The sequence below is a fragment of the Hippocampus bargibanti genome, linkage group LG06 (genome assembly GCF_051943395.1).
Source record: "Hippocampus bargibanti isolate YZ-2025 linkage group LG06, ASM5194339v1, whole genome shotgun sequence".
In the NCBI taxonomy this organism is placed as follows: Eukaryota; Metazoa; Chordata; class Actinopteri; order Syngnathiformes; family Syngnathidae; genus Hippocampus; species Hippocampus bargibanti.
In genome coordinates, this window is record NC_142739.1 from 29,779,971 (window position 1) to 29,803,759 (window position 23,789).

At 40.5% G+C, this 23,789-nt stretch overlaps 2 protein-coding genes across 3 annotated transcripts in view; both read right to left on the bottom strand.

The window, feature by feature from the left end:
• Positions 1-1,813: 1,813 nt before the first annotated feature.
• On the bottom strand, positions 1,814-13,674 carry LOC148897196 (voltage-dependent calcium channel gamma-7 subunit-like). The gene is made up of 6 exons (XM_088998790.1): positions 13,475-13,674; positions 7,673-7,868; positions 6,185-6,271; positions 5,386-5,526; positions 3,620-3,765; positions 1,814-2,744 (listed from the first exon to the last, which is right to left on the bottom strand). The coding sequence occupies exons 2-6, from the start codon at positions 7,866-7,868 to the stop codon at positions 2,289-2,291; spliced, it is 1,026 nt and encodes a 341-aa protein (XP_088854916.1). The 5' UTR covers positions 13,475-13,674; the 3' UTR covers positions 1,814-2,288.
• A 5,285-nt stretch (positions 13,675-18,959) lies between these two features.
• The window catches only part of prkcg (protein kinase C, gamma), a 24,110-nt gene continuing 19,280 nt past the window's right edge, over positions 18,960-23,789 (bottom strand). For both annotated transcript variants that reach the window (XM_088997878.1, XM_088997879.1), the window contains 5 exons: positions 23,747-23,789; positions 23,591-23,671; positions 22,486-22,593; positions 21,392-21,532; positions 18,960-21,290 (listed from right to left, as the gene is read on the bottom strand). The exon at positions 23,747-23,789 is cut by the window's right edge and continues 96 nt beyond it. In XM_088997878.1, coding sequence (XP_088854004.1) covers positions 21,129-21,290; positions 21,392-21,532; positions 22,486-22,593; positions 23,591-23,671; positions 23,747-23,789 — 535 coding nt within the window. In that variant the 3' untranslated portion in view covers positions 18,960-21,128. The remainder of the gene's footprint in view (positions 21,291-21,391; positions 21,533-22,485; positions 22,594-23,590; positions 23,672-23,746) is intronic.

Consider the following 23,789-nt stretch of genomic DNA (forward strand, 5'->3'; position numbering starts at 1 on the left):
AAATTGAATAGCGACATACCATTGTTCAGATGTGTTTTTTTTTGTTTTGCATTTAAAATAGATGCCCCCCCCCTAAAAAAAAACACATTTTCCCACTGTTACTGCAACATGTAACACACAAACCTATTTTGGAGAGCGAAACTAATGAAATAATGAGGTTGCAAAAGTGTTCACACCCTCCTGCAATGAGCCAATCACATTCAAAATGTAAAATAAATGAAGGTCAGTTGTCACATTGTCACTTCCCGAATACATCTGTGAATGGAAATGAATGAGGTAATACACATACTCACCTCAAAAATCTATTTCAGGTGTTCTAGTAGGCTTTTCTATTTCAAGCCCTTCACAATTCCGCAACAGGAGAAAAAAACCAGCATCGTACATATCATGAAAATCTGCCATTTGACCAGGGGTGTGCAGACTTTTTCTATTTATATATTCCTGCATATCCATTTCAGCTGTTTATTGAAGAGAAAAATACCAGAGGGCGCAGAAGGTATGTATGTATGTATATGTATGTAGAAGGTATGTATGTATATATATATATATATATATATATATTATAATATATATTTAATAATATGAATATATATATATAATATATATATATATATATATATATATATATATATATACACACATATACATACACACATACACACACACATATATATTTAATTAATTATGAAAGTATCGTATATAATTAATTATGAATATATATATTCTTATGAATTTATATATGTAATTTTCTCCGTGCTTATGAATTTATATATATATATCGATATATATATATATATATATATTTATGTATATATATATTCTGATGGATTTTTCAAGAATATCTGCAATATTTTTGAGCGCCCACAAACCAGGTCCAGCCGGGGTGCAGTTCACCAAGTTGCCAGTAGTGTGTGCAATTGGCGCTTCATCCTTCAAATAAAGTGCTTGAAGCGCACTAAAGTGGAAAGAAATCCTGGGGGAGGAGCTAAAGGGAGCGTGTAAGTGTTTTCTACCGCATTAAGAGAATGGCGATGACGTCACCAGCAATTGATTCGTTGTACTAAGTTCATCCTGTCTACTTGATATCTAATTTAAAGCAGATTCTTTACTTACAGACAGTGTAGGTGTTCAAATACCATCAATTTATTGCTGAAAGCGTCAGTCGTCCTTTTGTCTTCTTCTCGTGTCCAAAATGTCCATTCTGATTTCCAGTCCACAAATTCCAAATGTGCAAGTCTATGTACATCCCGACTGTCCAGACGTGGCGGCGCCAGACTCTGCTGTGATTGGTCACTGCTCTCATTCTAAAAATGAAAATTGTAAAGAGCAATCCATAATTGGGGAGACTAAACAAATTCTCCAAAAAAGATTTTATCGACATCACAGGGATAATACTAGTGGGCCCCGATCTGCAGTACATATGCACCTAAAAGCTAGCAACCACTCATTTGACGACAATGAGGTTAAAATCTTAGCAATAGATAGTTTGAAAGGGGAGTAAAAGAAGCTATTTTCATAAAACAGCAAAACCCTTCACTAAATCGCCATGGTGGGGTGGGGTTCAATTTGGATCGTTCCTACAACTGACTTCTTAGGCAACATAGGATTAGTTATGCTGATGAGGTGGTACCAGATCAAATGGGGGAGGGGGCAATCAGGCCAGTCGTAGACCCCATACTCAGGCAGGACAATAGATCAGTGTAGCTGCAGAGAATAGTCCTCTGCTCCCCCTGACCTGAGAGCAGGGACCAATCATAGCAGAGCCTGGCACCGCCACATCTGGACAGTAGGGATATATATATATAGGGCCAAAACTACCAGCAAAAGATTTTAGTTCGCTGACACAGTTTCTTGGATAAGAAGCGAAACGTCCGACACCTTCAAAGAAGTACAGATGCCGGCTGAAGAAACCTTCTCATCGAAGTCTATATACAATAATTTCACGGAATATACAAAATATAACGTTAATAATCATGATGTCGACCCCTCTCGCATTTCTTCTCGAAACGCCGACAACATTCGCGGTCCATCGACGGGGTTGTTGACCTACTGTCGAAATAATCCGGCGGAAAGTATGACGGGTAGTTTACGAAACGTGAAATCGCATTCCGATTTTGAAGAAACGTTATCCACGTTTCAAAATGGCCACGCCCACTCATAAAACCCTCAACGTTAACTTTCTCCCCGTCAACATTTCAACGCTTATTGCCAAACTTTCGTCATCCTGTCGCGGATGTCGCACTTGCGGCCATTTTGCCGCATGACGGAAAGTAGTCACCGCCTTTTTCCTAACAAGGGGAGGCGCTCATGTGCATGTGGGCGTGGTAGTGAGGGGGCGGGACCGGCGGAGGGGGCGCGGCCATTGACAGGCCTTGGCTTTGGAGATGCGGCGAATGCGACCTGGGCAGGCTATGCGCCGGGTACCCGGCGACAAGCGGGGGGTTAGCGTAGCTTCCCCCGGAAGAGGACCCGGACGGGGTGTTGACGTGGCCCCCCATCTGGCCGCCGATTTTGGGCGGGTTAAGCGGCGGCGGCTGGTTGAGCTGGATGGAAATGTCGCTGGAGGCTTCCGACGTGCTGCGGCCTCGCTTGGGCGGCGGCCATGTTGATTCCGGGTGGAGGAACTGGCCGCTGTAGTCGCTGCTGTCGGACAGGCGGGGGCGGTAGAGCGCCGGGTGGGGGCGGTACATCTCTTCTTCTGCGTAGCGCTTCATGAACAGGTAGACGGAGAGTACGCCCGCGCCCTGTGGGCCCAAAAACAAGGGTCAAGATACACATGCCAGCTTGGACTCAACCCGGAATAACTCAAATAGATAGAAAGCTACCTAGCTAATAGACAGTGAATAGCTCGCTAGCAACAGATGAAGCTGTAACAAAGTGCTAACATAGACAAAAGGCAAATGCTGCCCCCTCGTGGAAGGGAAAAAAAAAATATTGCCGGAGGTCTGACCAGCGCTTTATTGGCACCCAAGCACGAAAAAAAATCGGGGGAAAAAACGGGAATGCCGCTTTACGTCATATTCTTATAATAATAATAATAATAATAATAATAATAATAATAATAATAATACATTTAATTTCAAGCGCCTTTCAAAACACCCAAGGACACTTTACAATAAAAACAATGAAACAAAGCACATAACTATAAAACCATAAGTAAAATGACAAATAATAAAATAGCAGTTTGAACTAGACATTGAAAGCAATTAATAATAATAATAATAATAATAATAATAATAATACATTTAATTTCTAAGCGCCTTTCAAAACTCTCAAGGACACTTTTGTGCGGGTGAGCAGCGGCAGCCATTCGCGCCAGCGTTCACTCTACCCAGAAGTAACCATATGAGTTGCATTTCACCAATGGAAATCAATTCATCCAATATACGCATACAGCTTGAACAAATAGATAGAAAGCTAGCTAGCTAATACATAGCTAATAGATAACTCATAGCTAGCTAATAGATAGCCAGCCAGATAGCTTGCAGGCACTGGCCTACTACACAAATGTTTTCGGTCTATTTTCTTCATTTTGTTGTATTATTCACATTTTTTGTGTGTTTAATTCAATCGGATTTGAGTCTGGGTATGTCGCAATCTTCAAATAACGTCGACCGACCTCTTTGAGCAGGAAGGAGGAAGCGGCGAAGGCGAAAGACCATCCGTAGTGGTAGTTGAAGAACTGCTCGGGCTCCCTGGGACGGTTCATCACCTCGTCGTTGATGCTGGAGATGTAGAGGACCAGACCTACGACCAGGCTCAGGCCTGCAGACCACCGCCACCGCCGCCGCCGCCAGGAAAGGGACAATAAGAACAAAGAATAAAAAATGGATTCCACACACAAACGATTGGAGGACTTGAAAATTAGTTTCGGACGTTGCGGATTTCCTGTTTGAAAAACTACCTCGGCTTTTAACTGTACATAACATACATACTTACATAACATAAATATGTAATGATATACAGTGCTGTTTCTCATACATATTAGCATCTTCTGGGTTGAGTGAACGCTTGCGCGTGTGGCTGCCGCTGCTCACCCACAAAAAAACTTATCCTGTGACTGTAAAGTGACCTTGAGAGTTTTGAAAGGTGCTTATAAATGAAATTATTATAATATAAATTATAATAAAATAATTATTATCTATCCAAATGTTTATTTTTCTTCTTTTAATGGTTGCACTGACCCATTTTATAAATGTTATGGCATTAAAAACTGTCATTTGCCCCGCCCAATCCCCCACTCGTCTGCTTTTTAACATCCTGGGATGCCGCAAGCCCTGCAGTGCTGCAACACGCTCAAGGGCCGCAATCTGTCACCGTTCGGAAGCAACAGGGGCCATCACCGCCACCTGCCGGTCAAGAGGGCGAACTACAAAAATGCAGAAAAATCACATGACTGGATTGGGAAAGAGGGCGTGGGGGTATCATCTTTTGTATAGATACAAGGCTTTTAATGACCACAATTTTGATTTTTTTTTGAGGGGGGAGGGGGGTGTCATAATCATTACCATTAAAAATACACCTTAAATTTTAAAGGACAACCGACACCATTTTTTTGTTTCCAAACTGACATCAGAAAAACGTTTTATAGCATCTAAAATACCCAAAACACGTAGGCTGTTACTTTTAGTCAAATGCAAAACACCAATAAAAATGAGTTAGTGTCTAAAAACTACTTCAATTTAAAACAGGAAGTGGCCAGTTTCAGAAGGTCCCGCCCCCTTGTTCGTGGTGTCACGCCAGGACGTCTTGCCTTGCTCGAGAATCAAAACAATGGCTTCAGATTTGGAGAAGATGCTTCCTTGTTACTCATCCAGTTATGAATATGATTCAAATAGTTCTGAAGAGGAAAGCATAAATGTTTGCAATCGATGAAAGAAGTCCTTCCGTATCAATTGGAGGCATCTGAACTCCAATGTAGCGCCTAGAAAATGCACAAGATGGCGCACAAGCAACGTTGCAAGTGGGCTGATTTGTCCGCTGGGAATTTGTGTCAACTAGTATCAAATAGTAGTCTTGGTGCAACACACAACGATTGACCATCGCGTTAATTATGTGTTTTCCTTCAAATTTCGCAATCAACACAGTGTTTTCAGATGAAAAAAGTACCCAAAATGCATTGTGTGTCGCTTTCTCGGTCAGGGGTGTTCCCTCCGTGACGTCACGTCAGGAATCGTCACCAACTCGAAAACGAGACTTCCTGAATATTCAGTGCGAGTCTTAAAACGTAGAATATCGCTATATACGGTGGAATCTTTGTAAAATACGCCCAGTAGGAGTCATTTGAAGCCATTTTACAAATTATGGACACAACTTGTCTGGAGGTGTCGGTTGTCCTTTAAAGGTTGGTGCCGTTTGTCATTTAAGTTGTCGACTGAGTGTCACCTGAGAGGATGAAGAAGATCCCCGAGACAAAGGCGAGGATGGTACGCTGAGGCTGGATGTGTCCGACGTTGCTAATGACGAAGGCGGTGAAGACGAAGAGTAGCGACACCATCGGGAACGGCGTCGCCGTCCGCACCATCTCTGCGGGGGGGACGTGGCGTATAAGGGGGGTTCAAGCGTTAAACAGTCGTCAAAGTAGCAGTAGTAGAGGAAGTAGTTTTAACGCTAGTTTTAGGAGTAACTTGTCGAATTTGTAAGTCGCTAGCTCAGTCACTGTTCCTTGATGATTAATAGTGACTTTTAAATGATAGCTAGAGAGGTAGCTGTTAGCAATATAGCTAGCTAGCTAGCTATTTGAGTCAGACAACATATTAGCTATCTAGTTAGCTGGCTATCTATTACCTAGCTATCTAGCATACTATTAGCTAGCTAGCTATCTTTCTATCTGTTTGAGTTATTCCGGGTTGAGTGACCGCTGGCGCGTGTGGCTGCCGCTGCTCACCAACAGAAAAACTTATCCTGTGATTGTAAAGTGACCTTGATAGTTTTGAAAGGCGCTTATAAATGAAATGGATTATTATTATTATTAATAAAAGTAAATCAAGTCGTAGTTCTGAGTAAGTTCTAGTATGTAGAAGTACTAGAGAGGACAAAAAAGTAAGCTATGGAGAAAACAAACTATCCAGGACGTCGACAGTCTCTTACTGGATACGGAGGCAGCCATTTTAAGAGCAGTACCCTTGATCCGCCAGCAGGAGTCATTGCAAGTCAAAATGTGCAGTGCGACGTTTGGACTCACTGAGAATGTTGGCGGTATTTTCAGTCGTGATCTCGATGTCGGGTTCGGTGAAGTATTCTGACGCCACGCATCTCCCGTTTTCAGCCCCTGAAAGTAGACGCACACGAAATTATTCATATCCTCACGAGATATGTTATTAGATAATGTAACTCGACGGAAAATATATATCCATCAATCTATCTGTTTGTCTATCTATCCATCTATCTATCCATCCATCTACTGTATATCTAGCTCTATATCTATCTAGCTATATCTAGCTATCTATATCTATATAATCTATACCTCAATCTTTTTATCTACATTGTATATCGGTCTCTATATCTATCTATCTATCTATCTATCTATCTATCTATCTATCTATCTATCTATCTATCTATCTATCTATCTATCTATCTATCTATCTATCTATCTATCTATCTATCTATCTATCTATCTATCTATCTATCTATCTATATCTATCAATATTTTTATCTACTGGTACTAGTTTCTATCTCTCTATATATATCTATATCTAGCTATAAATATTTTTATGTATATTGGTCTGTATCTATCTATATCGAACTATATATATATCAATATTTTTATCTACTGGTACTAGTTTGTATCTTTCTCTCTCTATATATATATCTATATCTAGCTATCAATATTTTTATGTATATTGGTCTGTATCTCTCTATATCTGTCTCCATATATCTATGTCAATTTATATCTATCCCTTTATATCTATGTCTATCAATATTTTATCTTTTTCGGTCTCTATCTCTCTATATCTATCTAGCTATATGAATCTATCTATATCTATCAATATGTTTATCTACATTGTATATCGATTGCGATCCATCTACCATCGCTCTATATCTAGATCTATCTAGCTATATCTAGCTCTCTATATCTATATATATCTATCAATATTTGTATTTATATTGGTCTCTTTCTCTCTATCTAGATATCTATATCACTCTATCTATCTCTCTATATCTATATCTACATCTGCATCCATGTCTGTATCTATATCTATCAATATCAATATTTGTATCTTTATCGGTTTCTATCTCTCAATATCTACGTATCTCTATATCTACATCTGTCTCTCTCTCTCTCTATCTAGATCTACATCAACACACGCACATGCACACACGCGCACACACAGACACACACACACACACACGCACACACACACGCACACACACACACACACACACACACACACACATACACACACACACACACACACACACACACACACACACACACGCACGCACACACACACACACACACACACACACACACACACACACACACACACACACACACACACACACACACACACACACACACACACACACACACACACACACACACACACACACACACACACACACACACACACACACACACAGCCTTTGAAGAGGAGGGGTGCGTGGATCAAAAAAAGTTTTTTTCTTCCTATTGGCTAGGTTTCTGCATGCCAAGCGCGGGCGCCCCCACCGGCCACGAAGCAGACCCTCCAGAGGCCCGAATGCAGCGCCATCTTGACCTCCATACTCTGGTTGTGCTGCAGGATGACCCCTTCCACCATGATGAGCCAGTAGTCGGTGGACACGGCCACACCCACCAGCAGCAACCCGCACGCCCCAAAAACCGTGGACAGGATGGTCAACGCGCGGCTGCTGCACGAACTCATCTGGAGGGGGCACAGAGACGAAACTCGTCGGGTGGGTTTTGAGGTGGGCGGGGGGGGGGGTCACGTAAGGAAAGTCGAAAGGGGGTCGGGTGGGTGTAAAACAGGCACACTCGGATGCACGCGGCCCCCCCGCGGCCCTCCTCCTGTCTCGTCTTGTTACCCTTCAAAATGAAGTCATCACACATGGCCTTCAACCAATCCCGTTAAAGGTTAGCGTCAAGCTAACACACGACGACTTGATGGTAAAGCACTTAAAAAAAAAAAAACGCACACCCGCGCGCACGCCGCTGTCCGTTTACATTTGGATGTGCAATCGGGCGTCATCTGCTTCACGTCAGCTCTTCTTCTTTTTTCTGCTTTTGTAATAATAATAATAATAATAATAATAATAATAATAATAAAAAGAATGCTTTTAATAACCACACGGGCCGAATAAAATGATGTGCCGGGACAGATTTAGCCCCCGGGCCTTGACTTTGACACCCGTGATCTAAGGGATTAGCCTAGCTAGCTGAATAGAAAAACTAGCTAGCTCACTCGCTAGCTAGCGATAGACGAGCATGGAATTCCACAAGTTTGATTTGCTTTCCCGGGCCGAATAAAATAACGTGGTGGGCCAGATTTGGCCCCTGATCCTCGACTTGGACACCTGTGGTTTAATAATTATTATAATAATAATAATAATAATAATACATTTGATTTATGAGCACCTTTCGAAACTCTCAAGGTCACTTTACAGTCACGGGATACATTTTTCTGTGGTTGAGAAGCGGCAGCCACATGCGCGAGCGTTCACTCAACACGGAAGTAACTCAAATAGATAGAAAGCTTGATAGCTAGCTAAAATATAGCTAATTGATAGTTAGGTAGATAGCTAGCTACCCAGCTAGACCGCTAATAGATAGCTAATAGATAGCTAGCTAGATAGCTCGCAGAGCCAGCTAGACCACTAATAGATAGCTAATAGATGGACTCGATTGCATCATCGCGCCGGCAAAGAAAAGGAATGTCGGAAAAATTTGAACTCATTCACTGCCGTTTGTGAATTTATTTGGGAATTGAAAATATGACATAGAGCGCCATTCCCGAATTTGTTCGGGTTTTTTTTCCATGCTTGGGTGCCGATAAAGCGCTGGTCAGACCTCTGACAATACAATTCAATACAATACAATACATATTGATTTATATCGCGCTTTCACAACACCTGAAGCTGTAACAAAGTGCTTAACATGGACACCTATCATATACAGGAAATAAAGCAGTCACAAAGATAGTAGAAAGCTCCAGGGAGTAACCAAGCTCAAGTTATTTTTTTTCCCTCCACAAGGGGCAGCATTTTCCTTTTTTTCAATGTTAGCGCTTTGTTCAAGCTTCATCTGTTGTTAAAGCGCTATATCAACCAATATGGATGTATTGCATTGTATTTTGTACATCCGCCCCAATTTCAAGCTCATATAACTCCAGACCCATATAATTTAGGAATTAACTCTTCAATGTCTTTCCCTTCCACAAGGGGCAGCATTCTCCTTTTTTGTCATGTTAGCGCTTTGTTCCGGCTTCATCTGTTGTTAAAGCGCTATGTCAATCAATACAATAAAATGTATTGCATTGTATTTTATACATCCGCCCCCATTTCAAGCTCATATAACTCCAGACCCATATAATTTAGGAATTAACTCTTCAATGTTCCACAAGGGGGCAGAATTTCCCTATTTTGCCATGATTGGCTCTTTGTTCTAGCTTCGTCTGTTGTGAAAGCGCTATACCAACCAATATGTCTGTACTGTATTGCATTGGATTTTGGACATCTGCCCCCATTTCAAGCTCAGATAACTCCAGACCCATATAACTTAGGAATTAACTGTTTTTTTTTCTGATTAAAGAAGAGTATCCAATGTTTCCTACGCTGCATTGAATGTTGATGTCATCCTAAAACTCAATCTTTTATGGGTCCTGGAATTTGAGTAACAATGACAAAAACCACCTTGGCACTGGACTGGCCACATTTTTGCGCAGTGAAGTGAATGTTCATGTTCATTTTGGACCAACGTTGGGTATTCATGCGAATGACAAACATGCGCAGAGTGAAGTTTGTGTTTGCATAATTTGCATTTTTTTTTTCATCTATGTAATTGAATTAACTGTCCCAAATATGCCCCCAAAAATACATTTTGGTTCAGCAATCGCTTGCCAGCAGCGCTGCGCTGGCCATCTGGCAGGAAGGAGGGATGCCCGGTGGGTTGGGGGTCTTTTGGGGCCGCTGCATTGCTATTTATTTCTTACTTTCCAACCCCCCCCCCAAAGAGACTAGCTTGACAATTTCAAAAGAGCCACCAGCTAGCCATTCATTCATTCATTCATTCAGTCATTCATTCATTCACTACAATACGATCTGCTAGCCAAAAACGGTTCAGGGTCTTTATTTTTTATATTATTTTGATTCAATATTTGAATATGAATGACAAAGAAAAATGGTGCCTTGTTATAATAATAACAATAATAATAATAATAATAATACATTTCATATCTAAGCGCCTTTCAAAACCCTCAAGGTCACTTTACAGACACAGGATCAGTTTTTCTGCGGTGGCAGCCACACGCGCCAGCCACTCAACCCGGTAGTAACTCAAATAGATAGAAAGCTAGCTCGCTAGCCAATCAATGGCCAACAGATACCTAGCTAGATAGCCAGCCAGCTAGATAGTGAATAGATAGCTAGCTAAATAGCTAGCTAGCCAGCCAGCTAGCTAGCTAGCCAGCCAGATAGCTAATAGATAGCAAATAGCTAGCACATGATAATAATTATAATAATAATAATAATATACATTCATGTCAGCACTGAGAGCTACGCTAAAAGCTAACTTACAAATTTCTCAAAGGGCTGTTGCACTAAAAAATTCACTAATGACACTACTGGAAAAAAATGTTTAAAAACAAAAAAGGACATTTCTGTGTTGTTGATGGTCGATATTTGGAAAAATGAAATTATTATTGGATGTTTGTGGATGGAACATGTTAGCGTGCAAAAGCAAGAGATCCTTTTTTTAAAAAATATTGCGGGCAAGATGAGCCTGCGTGAGGTCCACGTGCATGCACATAACCTGCAGCGACGCACTGCAAAAATAGCAGCAATGCAAACATGGAGGGGGGAGGGACGTGTGTGTGTGTGTGTGGGGGGGGGGGGGGTTATCTAGAACTGCTTCATGTCACAAAGAGGGCACAGAAAGAATGAATGACTCTCTGTGTCTTTGTGTTGTCATATTATTTGTTATTTGTATTTATTTTTTACTTTGTTACTTTCGGGTTGAGTGAAAGCTGGCGTGTGTGGCTGCCGCTGCTCACCCGCAGAAAAAAAAAATATTCTGTGACTGTAAAGTGTCCTTGAGAGTTTTGAAAGGTGCTTATAAATGAAATGTATTATTATTATTATTGTATTATTATTATTGTATTGCAAACACACAGCTGTATCATCCATTGATCGGGATGTCAAAATTGGTTGGCTTAAACCCCGATGCTAGCCAGCGTTTATTCCAATCGAATATCAATTAAAAATTTGAATTTGAAATGACATTTTTTGCACCTGTAATGGGCAGCATTTACACAGCGTCAATGCGGATGTGGAACAGTCGCGGCTTGGAATTGAAGCGGATTTAGAGAAATGTGAGACAGTCTCTTTTTATCGATGGATGCTACAGCTTCGTGTTTGCGTTCACCATTTAGTTTGTAGCATACGTGCACATTCCACCGTGATATCCCTGATCCACTGGTGAAAAGGATGCTTTGATCTGCTCCTCTTTCATCTTGAACTGCTTCATGTCACAAAAAGGGTACAGCAACTGCTGAAAAATGAATCACTCTCTGTGTGTGCGAGACGAATAAAGGTACATCCAATCCAAGAGTCGAAATTGAGAGTGAATTGGAACAAAAGCCCCTCCCCCCACCCACACCTCCATTTCTCGACGTGTTAGGCCTTCGGAGACCAGGAACTGGATCACTTGGAGCCATGAGAGGGGCTTAGGGGGTTGGGGGGGTGGGAGATCGGGACCAAAGGCTTTCAATCTCCGTCGTGTGTTACAGTCTCTGGCCTGACATCACCTCGGAGATTCTCCGAGGAAGACAGAAAGAGGCCAAGATGGCTAAAAATGAATAAAAATGGCGGCAAAGGGGGTCGGGGGGTGGGGGGGGGGGGTCAGCTCGCGACTTGTGCAGTATCATCATCAAAAACTTACTGTGAAATATTTGGAATTTTGCCGCCCACATGGAGAATCACATTAGGGCTATGCATTAGCTATTAGCTAGTTAGCTAACTGTCTGGCTGGCTATCTATTTGCAATCTGTCTAGCTAGCTAGCTATGTAGCTGGCTATTATTAGCTGTATGGCTATCTAGCTAGTTAGCTAACTGTCTAGCTGGCTATCTAGTTGAGTTACTTCAGGGTTGAGAGAACGCTGGCTGCCGTTGCGCACCCACAGAAAAACTGATCCTGTGGCTGGAAAGTGACCTTGAGTGTTTTGAACAGCGCTGAGAAATGAAATTATTATTATTATTATTATTATTACAGGTAACATCCGACTTACGACCAGCTCGACTTACGACCACGACCTCCAGACCCTTTTTAAAAAAAAAAAATATTCTACGCCTGGCACCGCAACGCGCTAGCAGACCGGTAACTGGCTAGCTATTAGCTATATATTAGCTAGCTTTATATCTATTTGAGTTACTTCCAGTTTGAGTGAACGCTGGCGTGTGTGGCTGCCGCTGCTCACCCACAGAAAAAAAATATTCTGTGACTGTAAAGTGACCTTGAGAGTTTTGAAAGGCGCTTACAAATGAAATGTATTATGAAATGTATTATTATTATTATTATTATTAACGTGTAGAACAATTTTGGCCAGCCAGCCAGCATCTCACGCTCGCACAGCAATCGACCATGTGATGGCACCAGAGGGGGCGGAGTTTGCGAGTCATTTCCCCTCCGAGTCTCTATTCAACATTTTGAATGGATTTCGACATACGACCATTTGGACTTACGACCGTTTGGTCGTAAATTGGATGTTACCTGTATTATTATTATTGTTCGAGCAAATTGATACTAAATAATTGCGTTTTCCAAATGAGATACGAGTAGACCGACTTTTCAAGTTATTACCCAACGCTTTTCATAATTAGGTTTATGACGATATGCCGTGATGTCATATTTCTTTCTTTTTCCAGTTCATTTTTGAGAGTCACATGCGTGCACGCTCAAATCTGCAGGCAAACACCCCCCCCCGCCCCCACCCTAACCTCCCCTTTTCCACTCCAAAGTGCACGATTGCATCTTGGCTGCCGATCTGGCACCACCGACGTGTGTATCGACTCCGAGTCCGACGACCCCCCCCCCCCCCCCCCACACGCTCTCACACATAGTTTGGATCCCCTTCAACATGCCGAGCGTACACCATTTACGCTCTCGGGGTGCCACGCTGCATCACACGCACATTTTTTTTTATATAATAGCAATAGCAACCTAGCATCATCATGGGTCAAGTGCCATAACACGCACTTGCGTCAACAATATGGTCATTAGGAAAAAAAACAAAAAAAGGGGTGCGGGGGGTTACTCACCCTGCCACCAGGGTCGTGTGCACACGTCAGCTGCCAAACCTGCAGGCTCACCAACGGGGGTGGGGGGGGGGGGGCTCTTCTTGCCGGGTTTCACTCCTTCCGCACGTTCATTCTCCTCGTCGTATCCATCAGTTTTTGCTTGCCATCCATCCGAAGCGACCGCTGCGGCTTCGATGCGTTTCTGCCCGCCACTTCGCCTTCAAAAGGGGACTGCGTGAGAGAGAGAGAGAGAGAGAGAGAGAGGGAGGGGGGGGAGTTAGAATGGGGGGGGGTGGAGGCAGCGAGAGAGGGAGGCTCGGATGTCCTTTCACGATTGCCTTTACCAAATAGTGTAGCAGTGCTAAGCTTTTTAGTCATGTGTGTGTGTGTGTTTGTATGACTAGTCTTGTGAGGACCACTAACATTTTATACCATACGTAGTGAGGACATTTTTGACAAGTGAGGACCTTTTTGGCCGGTCCTCACAAGTTTTTCATTGTAAAGGCTTCTAGAGGGTCGATATATGCATCTGTTAAATTTTCAGAGTTATTATTATGCTCACAAATTCACCCAAAATGATTTTTTTTGTGTGTGTATTTTCATTTGACTCGGATACACACACTTTTTACTGACTGTGTCTGCGTGTGTGTGTGTGTGTGTGTGTGGTTAAGGAGAGGAAAAAGTTCATACCACAAAAAGTAAAGCAATGTTTTAAACCAAATTCCATACAAGGGTGAGGACCTTGAATGTAGCCATTCAGAAACCTCACTCCTGCTGTTATTTCAGTTTCAAGGCAACTTTTTATTACTTTGTTTTTAAAGAAGTTGAAGTGGGAAATGGGGTGACATTTAGTCTTCAAATGGAACACTAGTTCTTCTTTAAACTTATCAGCAACGGTGGTCCTCACTCCTTATCTGGAGTTATCCAGACCTCACAAAACCATCGAAACAGGAATGTGTGTGTGTGTGTGTGTGTTTGTGACGTCACACCAGCAGCCAAATAACACGCGAACCCAAAGACAAAGTGAACTAAAAGATGATGAGCTCATCTGAACGTCGACACAATGGGAATTGTCAATTAGATCTTCATTATATCCCTTTCTTTTATTTTGGTTTTATCATTAAGGATGCAAAAATGTCATCATTCGGTTATTTATTAGTATTATTATATTTAGTATTATTATTAATGTATTATTATTATTACTATTATTATTATTATTACATGTATTATTATTATGTGTATTATTATTACATGTATTATTATTATGTGTATTATTATTATTATTATTATTATTTTGTTACTAATTCAATGCCATTTTCAGGAATTTATTCAGGAATTGAAAATACAATATAGAGCGCCATTCCCGAATTTATTTGGGTTTTGGTTTATCATGCTTGGGTGCCGATAAAGCGCTGGCCATGGCTTCTGGCAATGTTTTTTTCTTTTCCACAAGGGGGCAGCACTTCCCTTTTGTCCATGTTAGCGCTTTGTTCAAGCTAGTTATCTAGCTAGCTAACTATTAGCTATCTATTGGCTAGCTAGCTTTATCTGTTTGAGTTACTTCCGGGTTGAGTGAATGCTGGCGCGTGTGGCTGAAAAATGAAAGTGACCTTAAGAGTTTTGAAAGGCGCTTATAAATGAAATGTATTCATAATAATAATAATAATAAAACATTTCATTTATAAGAGCCTTTCAAAACTCTCGAAACTCTCACTATTATTATTACTATTATTTTCTGTGAGTCCTGGAATACAAGTAACGATGACAAAAACCCTGGCACTGGAGTGGACACATTTTTGCACATCATCTGGCAGTCAATGAGTTAATTATTATTAATTTTTTATTAATATTTTTTTAAGATAATGTGAAGTGAAACCAAAACAACACGACACGGTAAATAGTCAATTGTAGTACCCAGGGAAACCTGTGGGAGGCAGTATGGTACCATGGGCATGAAGCCAACCAGGAAAATACGACGGAATGTTTTTTTTTGGGTTTAGTTTTAATAATGAATATTAATAATATAATATAATAATAATGTATAAATATGGCGATATTTTAATCATATTTAATAATAATTTTGCCCTAACAATAATACAAAATAATAAAATAATAACACAAAATAAAATGACTCTGCAATGTTTTTTTGATGATGATACTAGTGCAGCATGTTCTACCGGAGACAATTTCCTTGTGTGTTCTACATATTTGTGCAATAAACACGATTCTAATTTAATTTATAAGCACCTTTCAAAACTCTCAAGGACACTTTCCAGGCACAGAATATTTCCTCCACTCGTCACGGAAAAACTCACCTATGTGCAGTCTGTAGAGCCGCAAGATGGCGCTATGATGGGGAAAAAGGAACAGCATTGCCGCAAATGGGGCAAAATCTACCATTGACATGCATCTAAAAGATGTTCAAGTTGCCCCCAGATCCTGGCAAAGCACTTTCAATGAAACATGAGCTCACCCTTGAGTGAATGAAGCTCCTCACGGTACCACAACATAGTTCATGGTGAGATTAGATTAGATTATTTATCCTCTTCGCGCTAATTGGGGCCGCTTGAGCTATAATTTGAGGATGTTATTATTATGAGCAATGATATCAAAAGTCTCAGGTGCCCTTTGACCTCGGATGTCATGACAGTGGGAGGGGCCAAGAAGGACGACACGAAGGAGAGGAGGGATGGAAATAGAGGAAGAGGGATGAAAATGGCGTCACGGTTGACAGTGAGTGATGAGGTCTATGCATGAGAGGGGTGGGGGGGGGGTAGGGAGGGGGTCCAAGCCTCCAGTGCGTGTCATTCATTCTGGAGCATCATTCATGGTGATGATGCTTTGGCGATTTTAGATCACAATCGTCGTCGCTTTGATCCACAACTACACAGCGTTGTAGTGTCACCTGCAGATGCCCCGCCCCCTTACACGCCTCCACCCCCCCCTTTTTTTTTTTTGACTGGATGATTAAAAGCCAAGAGCATAAATAAAAAAAGAACCCCGCGATGAGACACCAAGGACGGAGGACCGATGAAGGGTAGATACAGAGCAGGCCAAGCGCGTTGATGAGATTTTAATGTGAAGGTCAACTTGTTAGAATCTCTAAGGGGGTATTAGGCCCATCAGTGTTCTGGGATGGAAGGTGAGAGAGAGGGGTGGGGTCCGGAAATGGGAGTGGGGCAACTTGAGATACCCCAGATGGGATTTTGCTGGTTTGGCAGCTACATTACGATGCTAAAGCGAGGGCTTGGTGGTTTCTGTGTGTGTACGTATATATGCTTTTAAAATACATATACAATTAAAATACTAAATATCTGCTGTGTAATTGCATGTGTTAATGGGAGGAAAAAGTTCTTACCAAAAACTGGTTGGAAAACTTAACTGAATTAAAAAAAAAAAAAAAAAAATGATGATATTTTTACCAAATTCACTACAGGGGTGAGGACATTGAATTAGTACATTCAAAGTCCTCACTGCTGTATGAATTTGGTCAAAATATTTTTTTTTTTTTTTTGAGGACTTTGGATGACCCATTCAAAACTGTGAGGACTTTGGATGTACCCATTCAAAGTCCTCACTCCTAATATTATTTCAGTTTTAAGTCCATTGTTTTATTGCTTTGTGTTTTTAGAGAAGTTGAAATGGGAAATGCAGTTATGGGGACATCTAGTGTGGAAATGTAACACTAGTTGTTCTCTAAATCAGAAAGGGTGGTTCTTACTCCTTATCTGGAGTTATCCAGATTTAAAAAATGGTTTAAAAACTCTACTGAATCAACCCCCCCAAAAAATAAATAAAATAACATTTTAACCAAATTCACTACAGAAGTGAGGACTTTGAATGTACCCATTCAGAGTCCTCACTCCTCTGGATGGGTACATTCAAAGTCCTCACTCCTGCTGTTATTTCAGTTAAAGTCCAATTTTTATTGCTTTGTTTTAAAGAAGTTGAAGTGGGAACAGGGGTGACATTTAGTGTTCAAATGTAACACTAGTTCTTCTCTAAACTTATCAAAAAGGGTGGTCCTCACTCCTTATCTGGAGTTACCCAGACCTCACAAAAACAGGGAAACAGGAAGGTGTGTATGTGTGTGTGCGTGTGTATACATGCATAATAAAAATAAATTTCATTTATAAGCGCCTTTCAAAACTCTCAAGGACACTTTACAGTCACAGGATACGTTTTTCTGCAGGTGAGCGGCGGCAGTCAGACGCGCCAGCGTTCACTCAACCAATAATAAACCTCTCCCCCAAAAAAATAAAATAAACTTGTACCTTGTAAACCTTGGATTTAATATAAAAAAAGAAAAGAAACAACATCTCCCCCTTGAGGCCTTGTAATTAAAGAAAAAATTAACCCCCCCCAAGTGTGTGTATATATATATATATATATATATATATATATATATATATATATATATATATATATATATATATATATATATATATATATATTCTTTTAAAATACATACACAATTAAAATACAAAATTTGTGCTGTGAAATTGCAGATGACAATGAGCAGAAAAAGTTCAGACCAAAAACTGTTTTGAAAACTCTCAACCGAATGAACCAAACACAATTTTTAAAAAGTAAAACACTATTTTAACCAAATTCACTACAGGAGTGAGGACTTTGAATGTACCCATTTATAAAAGTGAGGACTCTGAATGTGTGTTGGTGGTAACAGAGACACGACAAATCCAGAAGCAGTTTCTCGGTAGCAGCTTCAGCACCTCTTTTTATTCTTCTTTATGTTTACATTGACGACTCATCACCCCCCCCCCCCCCCACCTCAAGGATAATTCCGCAAAGTCACTTGCTCAACCACTGGAATCGCTTGCGTTATTTAGAAGAAAAAAAAAGGAAAAAAACAGATCGGAAGCACGATGTCAGTGAAAGTCATCTTAGCGAGGATTGGACGGGAAAAAAAAAGAATTGTAAAAGGTGCCGCTGGGCATGTGACAAAAAATTGCCAGATGAGAACGGCAATCGAGGAGATAAGAAAAATCGCCGGCGCCTTTCTTCCATATCCGCTTTCGCATCCGATTTTTGTCCTATCCGTTATCCCACTTGCGGTCGTATCCTTTACGAATCTTCGTTTTTTTATTTTTTATTTTTTACTTCCGATGTTTCTGCACACGAATTGGCCAACTTTGTAGTGATGGGAATTACGGCTCTTTTTAGAGAGCCGATTCTATTGACTCCGCTCACGAAAAAGATCCGGCTCTTTCGGCTCCCAAATGGCTCCTCAGTGACAAACGAATTATTCATGTAAAAAATGCACCATATCAAATATTTTTATTTATATGGCTTTAGATGTGCACAAAGAGCATTCACAAACGATCCCTTTCCCTGTGGTTACTCTGGTCTGAAGAGCAGCTGTCACTAATTTGCTTTTCATATTTCATATAATGCTATCATACCAACGAGTAAAAAAATATCATAATTGAATAATAATAACAGCACATGGTAATAACATTTGTCCACCTGTCTACCCTAACCCCCCACTGCTGCGTGTGTCTGTAATTCCCCCCTCCCTCCTCTACAACGGATATGGACCAATCACGTGGGGCTTTAACCGAAGACTGGGGGCGGGGAATAGAGGACAAAAAAAAAATTGGCTCCCATTTCCGGCTCCTTGTCGGGAATCGGCTCTCTTCGTTCACTTCAGAGATCCGGCTCGTTTGCGAATGACACATCACTACAACTTTGGCCAATCGACTCAACTTCCAACGTTCGACTTCCGAATTGTCTTTTGCGGATAAATGAGTGGCACGGATAGGAAGGGGAATGGAATCAACCCCCCCTAACGACTTTCCATCCCAGCCACCTGGCCAACTGGCGCCCGATGCCCGTCGAGGCTGTTCTTTGCTGGCCATATTGAACCGCTACGAGGGAGCCGCGCTTTTTAATTACAACTAATCGATAAGGACCCGCTGGAAAAAAAACGGCGCCTGTTCACAAACTCCAACTGTGCTCAATCCTCTTTTCCAAATAAATTGGGAACTGCTGCTACGGAAAGATAGCAAAATAATGGCCGCCAACCATAAATAAACAAACAAACAAACAAACAAATAAATAATAATAAAGTGATACCTTGGTTTCCGAACGTAATTAGTTCCCAGAAAGTGTGTAAGGTGAAAAGTGTGTATCCCAAAAATTAATTTCCCATAGGAAACTATTAAAATGAGAATAATCCGTTCCCAGTTCCCCATAAAACATCATTTTCTACTTATCTAAGCCTTAAAACGACACAAAATATACCCTATTTTATGTATAATAAATGTGCGAAGGTATTATAATTAAATAAATAAACTGTATTGTATAATAAAGTCGTTTTATTGACCTTTGTGATGGTCGTTGATGGCTTGATGGAATGGAGTGGCCGCTTTCATCAGCATTAAACACTTGATGAGGAACGCAGCCTTGTTCTTTCACCATCTTGAGAAATGATCCCTTGGAGGTGCTTTGGGTTGATAGCTTTTTGCATCAGGTGTACAGATGGCTTGTGCGGGTTATTTGTGGAGCCTGATTGATAGGAATTTTAACCTTGCACGACAACTGGGGGCGGGGAATAGAGGACCAAAACAGTCGGCTGCCATTTTGTTGTTAAAAGAACGGGCTCGGTCGCGAACGACACATCACTCATTGTGGCAGCTCCGTGTACGAAAAAAGTTCGGATGCCAAGTAAAATTTTCACAAATTTAACGTTCGTAAACCGAAAAGTTCGTAAGCTAAGGGGTTCGTAAACCCAGGTATCACTGTAATAATAATAATAATAATAATAATAATAATAATAATAATAATAAATTTCATTCATAAGCTAACTCTCCTCAACTCATTCACTGCCATTCCCGAATTTATTCGGGAATTGAAAATGTGACGTAGAGCGCCATTCCCAAATTTGTTCAGGTTTTGTTTTTTTTTCCATGCTTGAGTGCTGCTAAAGCGATGGCCATGCCGTCCTCTGGCAATGGAATACAATACATATTGATTTGTATAGCGCTTTCACAACATCTGAACCTGGAACAAAGCGCTTAACATGGACAGTTATCATATACAGGAAAACAAAGCAGTCACAAAGATAGTAGAAAGCCCCAGGGAGTGAAACCAAGATCAAGTCATGTTTTTTCCTTCCACAAGGGGGCGGCATTTCCCTTTTTTCCATGTTAGCGCTTTGTTCCAGCTTCAGCTGTTGTTAAAGCGCTGCATAAATCAATATGCATTGCATTGTATTTTATACATCCGCCCCCATTTCAAGCTCAGATAACTCCAGACCCATATAATTTAGGAATTAACTATTTAATGGTTTCCCTTCCACAAGGGGGCAGAATTTCCCTTTTTTCCATGTTAGCGCTTTGTTCCAGCTTCAGCGCTATATAAACCAATACGTATGTATTGCATTGTATTTTGGACATCTGCCCTCATTTCAAGCTCATATAACTCCAGATTTATATCATTTAGGAATTAACTCTTTGCTTATGATGAAACAAGAGTGTGTAAGATTTCTAACGCCGCATTGAATGTTGATGTAGTCCTAAAAGTCAATATTTTGTGGGTCCTTGAATTTGAGTGACAATGACAAAAACCCTGGCACTGGAGTGGACACATTTTTGCACATTGTCTGGCAGTCAATGAGTTAATGTCGGCATGCTGGAATCTGTGGCGGTTGTGCTTACACGGCGGTAAGCGGCGAGGGTGCAAACTCTGGGTTCAGGAAGGAAAAGCCCCGGAAGTCCTCCTGATTGACAGCCGCCAGCACATCCGGGTCGGAAGGGGTGAGCGCCGACGGGGCCGCCGTGAAGAATTTGTCAAAATTTTCTCCTTTCCTGCCGTCCTGTTGGGAGCCACAAAAACAAAAACAAAAACCCACAAGATTGACTGCGACCAATCGTTTTGGAATGCAAGTGAGCCAATGGTCACTCGCGTTGGACTGACCGTTCTGGGGATGAAAGGGGGCGGGATTTCCAGTTTCTCCAGGCGGTCCCAGTCGATCCACCGGAAGAATGGATGCTCTCTGATCTCGCGTTCGGCGTCCTCTCCTCCGCCCAGGCGCTTGGCGGGGTGTTTTGTCAGCAGCTTCGGGTAAAAACAAACAAAAAAACGGCAAAAAAATCATTTTTTTGGTACCCAAAATGGCCAACGGTGAGACGAAATGCGCTACGACAAAACCCTTTCCAACAAAATGGCCGCCAACTCATAAAACAGTACAAACATCTAGCTGGCTACCTAGCTAGCTAGGTATTTGCTATATATTAGCTATCTATTGGCTATCTAAGTGGCTATCTGTTAGCTATCTCGCTGGCTAGCTATATAGCTGTCTTTCTATTAGCTAGCTAGCTAGCTTTCTAACTATTTGAGTCATTCCGGGTTGAGTGAAGGCTTGCGCGTGTGGCTGCCTCTGCTCACCCACAGAAAAATTGATTCTGTGACTGTAAAGTGACCTTGAGATTTTTGAATAATGTATTATTATTATTATTATTATTATTTGGCGACCATTTTTCAATTTTTTTTAATTAAGGGTGACGGACGATGGTCAAATTTTTTTTGAAAATCATAACGTGGAGCGCCATTCCCGAATTTGTTATGTTTTTTTTTTTTTCATGCTTGGATGCCGATAAAGCGCTGGCCATGGCCTCTGGCAATGTTTTTATTTCCCTTCCACAAGAGGGCAGCATTTGCCTTTTATCCATGTTAGCGCTTTGTTCCAGCTTCAGATGTTGTTAAAGCGCTATATCAACCAATATTGCATTGTATTTTGGACAGCCGCCCTCATTTCAAACTTATATAACTCCAGATCCTTAGAATTTAGGAATTAACCATTTTTTTTTCTGATAAAAGAAGAGAGTCTAAAGTTTCTTGCACTGCATTGATTGTTAATATAGTCCTAAAAGTCAATATTCTGTGGGTCCTGCAATTCGAGTGACAATGACAAAAACCCTGGCACAGATTCGACTGTTTGGACCAGCAGGCACCCAAATTCCGATGACGATTAACATTAACGATTGACATTGCGCATCGGGCGTACGCACTCCCTTGCAGATGGCGACGGCTTCGCGGGAGAGACTCTTGGGGTAGCAAACGCACTGCTCCATGATGGACTGGAAAAGCTCCTCCTCGTCGATGCCGTCAAAGGGCGGCTAAAATAAACAAGCAAGCAAATAAATACATTAAAAAAAAAGTATATATATATATATATAAAATAAAAATAAAAATAAATAAAACATTAAGAGATGAAAACAATTAAAAAAATTAAGCAATGAAAACATGAAAAAATGTAAAAAAATAGAAAATTAAAAATGTAAAAACGTCAACAAACGTAAAAAACATAAACACGTAAACAAGTAAAAAACGTAAAAATACAAAAATGCAAAAATGTAAACATTTAAAAATGTAAAAATGTAAAAATTCAAACACTCAAAAATTCACAATTTTAAAAATACTAAAATTTAAAGATGTTTAGTTTATTAAATTAAAAAAAAATCATTAGATATTAAAAAATTGCAAAGAAAAAAAAAATGAAATTTATATATTTTTCAAATAAATTAAAACAAAATAAATAACAGAAAAAAACAGAAAAAAATAAAACATTAAAAAAGAATTCAAATTAAAAAAATATAACAAATTAAAAATTGTAAACACTACAATAAAAAAACACTATTTTAAAATGTTAAAATTTGAAAATTTAAAAATGTAAACGTTGTAAACGTTTTAGAAATGACATTTTTTTATTTACACAATCACAATATAACAACCAAACAAATGAACAAACATAGTAAATAAATAAACAAACAAACAAATAAATAAATAAATAAATAAAACCTCTTTAGGGGGCGCTACAAACCCCCCACTTTATTTTATGTATATTTTTTTGTATTTTGTGTATGGAGAGTTTCAAATATGTTCCCATCTCTCTCTTTACCAGGCCAAATGTGTGTGCAAAGTATTGTATTTTATTTATTGTATTTTATTGTATTTGGGATTGTATTTTATTTATTATAGTATCTATGCTTGACTGTAAAGTGTCCTTGAGAGCTTTGAAAGGCACTTAAAATATAATGTATTATTATTATTGAGCCCTCAAAAAACTGCAGAAGAAAAAGGCCACTTTTGGCCGAGGATGGCGACGATTGCTACCTGTCCCGCCAACATTTCATACAGCAACACTCCGTAAGACCACCAATCCACCGCTTTGTTGTAGGGCTGATAGGCCACAATCTGCAACCAAAGGAACAACAGCTCATTTGGTGTCATTCCGCCCTTTGACCCCTACCCCGCCCCCGGGGTCCCCACCTCCGGGGCGATGTAATCGGGCGTGCCGCAAAAGGTGTGCGTG

What these genes read in the sequence shown, in the direction of transcription:
- LOC148897196 (XM_088998790.1), bottom strand. Translation starts at nt 7,868, where the DNA reads ATGAGTTCGTGCAGCAGCCGCGCGTTGACCATCCTGTCCACGGTTTTT. An exon ending in AAATACCGCCAACATTCTCA is followed by an intron (nt 5,527 to 6,184) that starts GTGAGTCCAAAC and finishes TCCCCCCCGCAG; the next exon opens with AGATGGTGCGGACGGCGACG. An exon ending in CCTCCTTCCTGCTCAAAGAG is followed by an intron (nt 2,745 to 3,619) that starts GTCGGTCGACGT and finishes TTGGGCCCACAG; the next exon opens with GGCGCGGGCGTACTCTCCGT.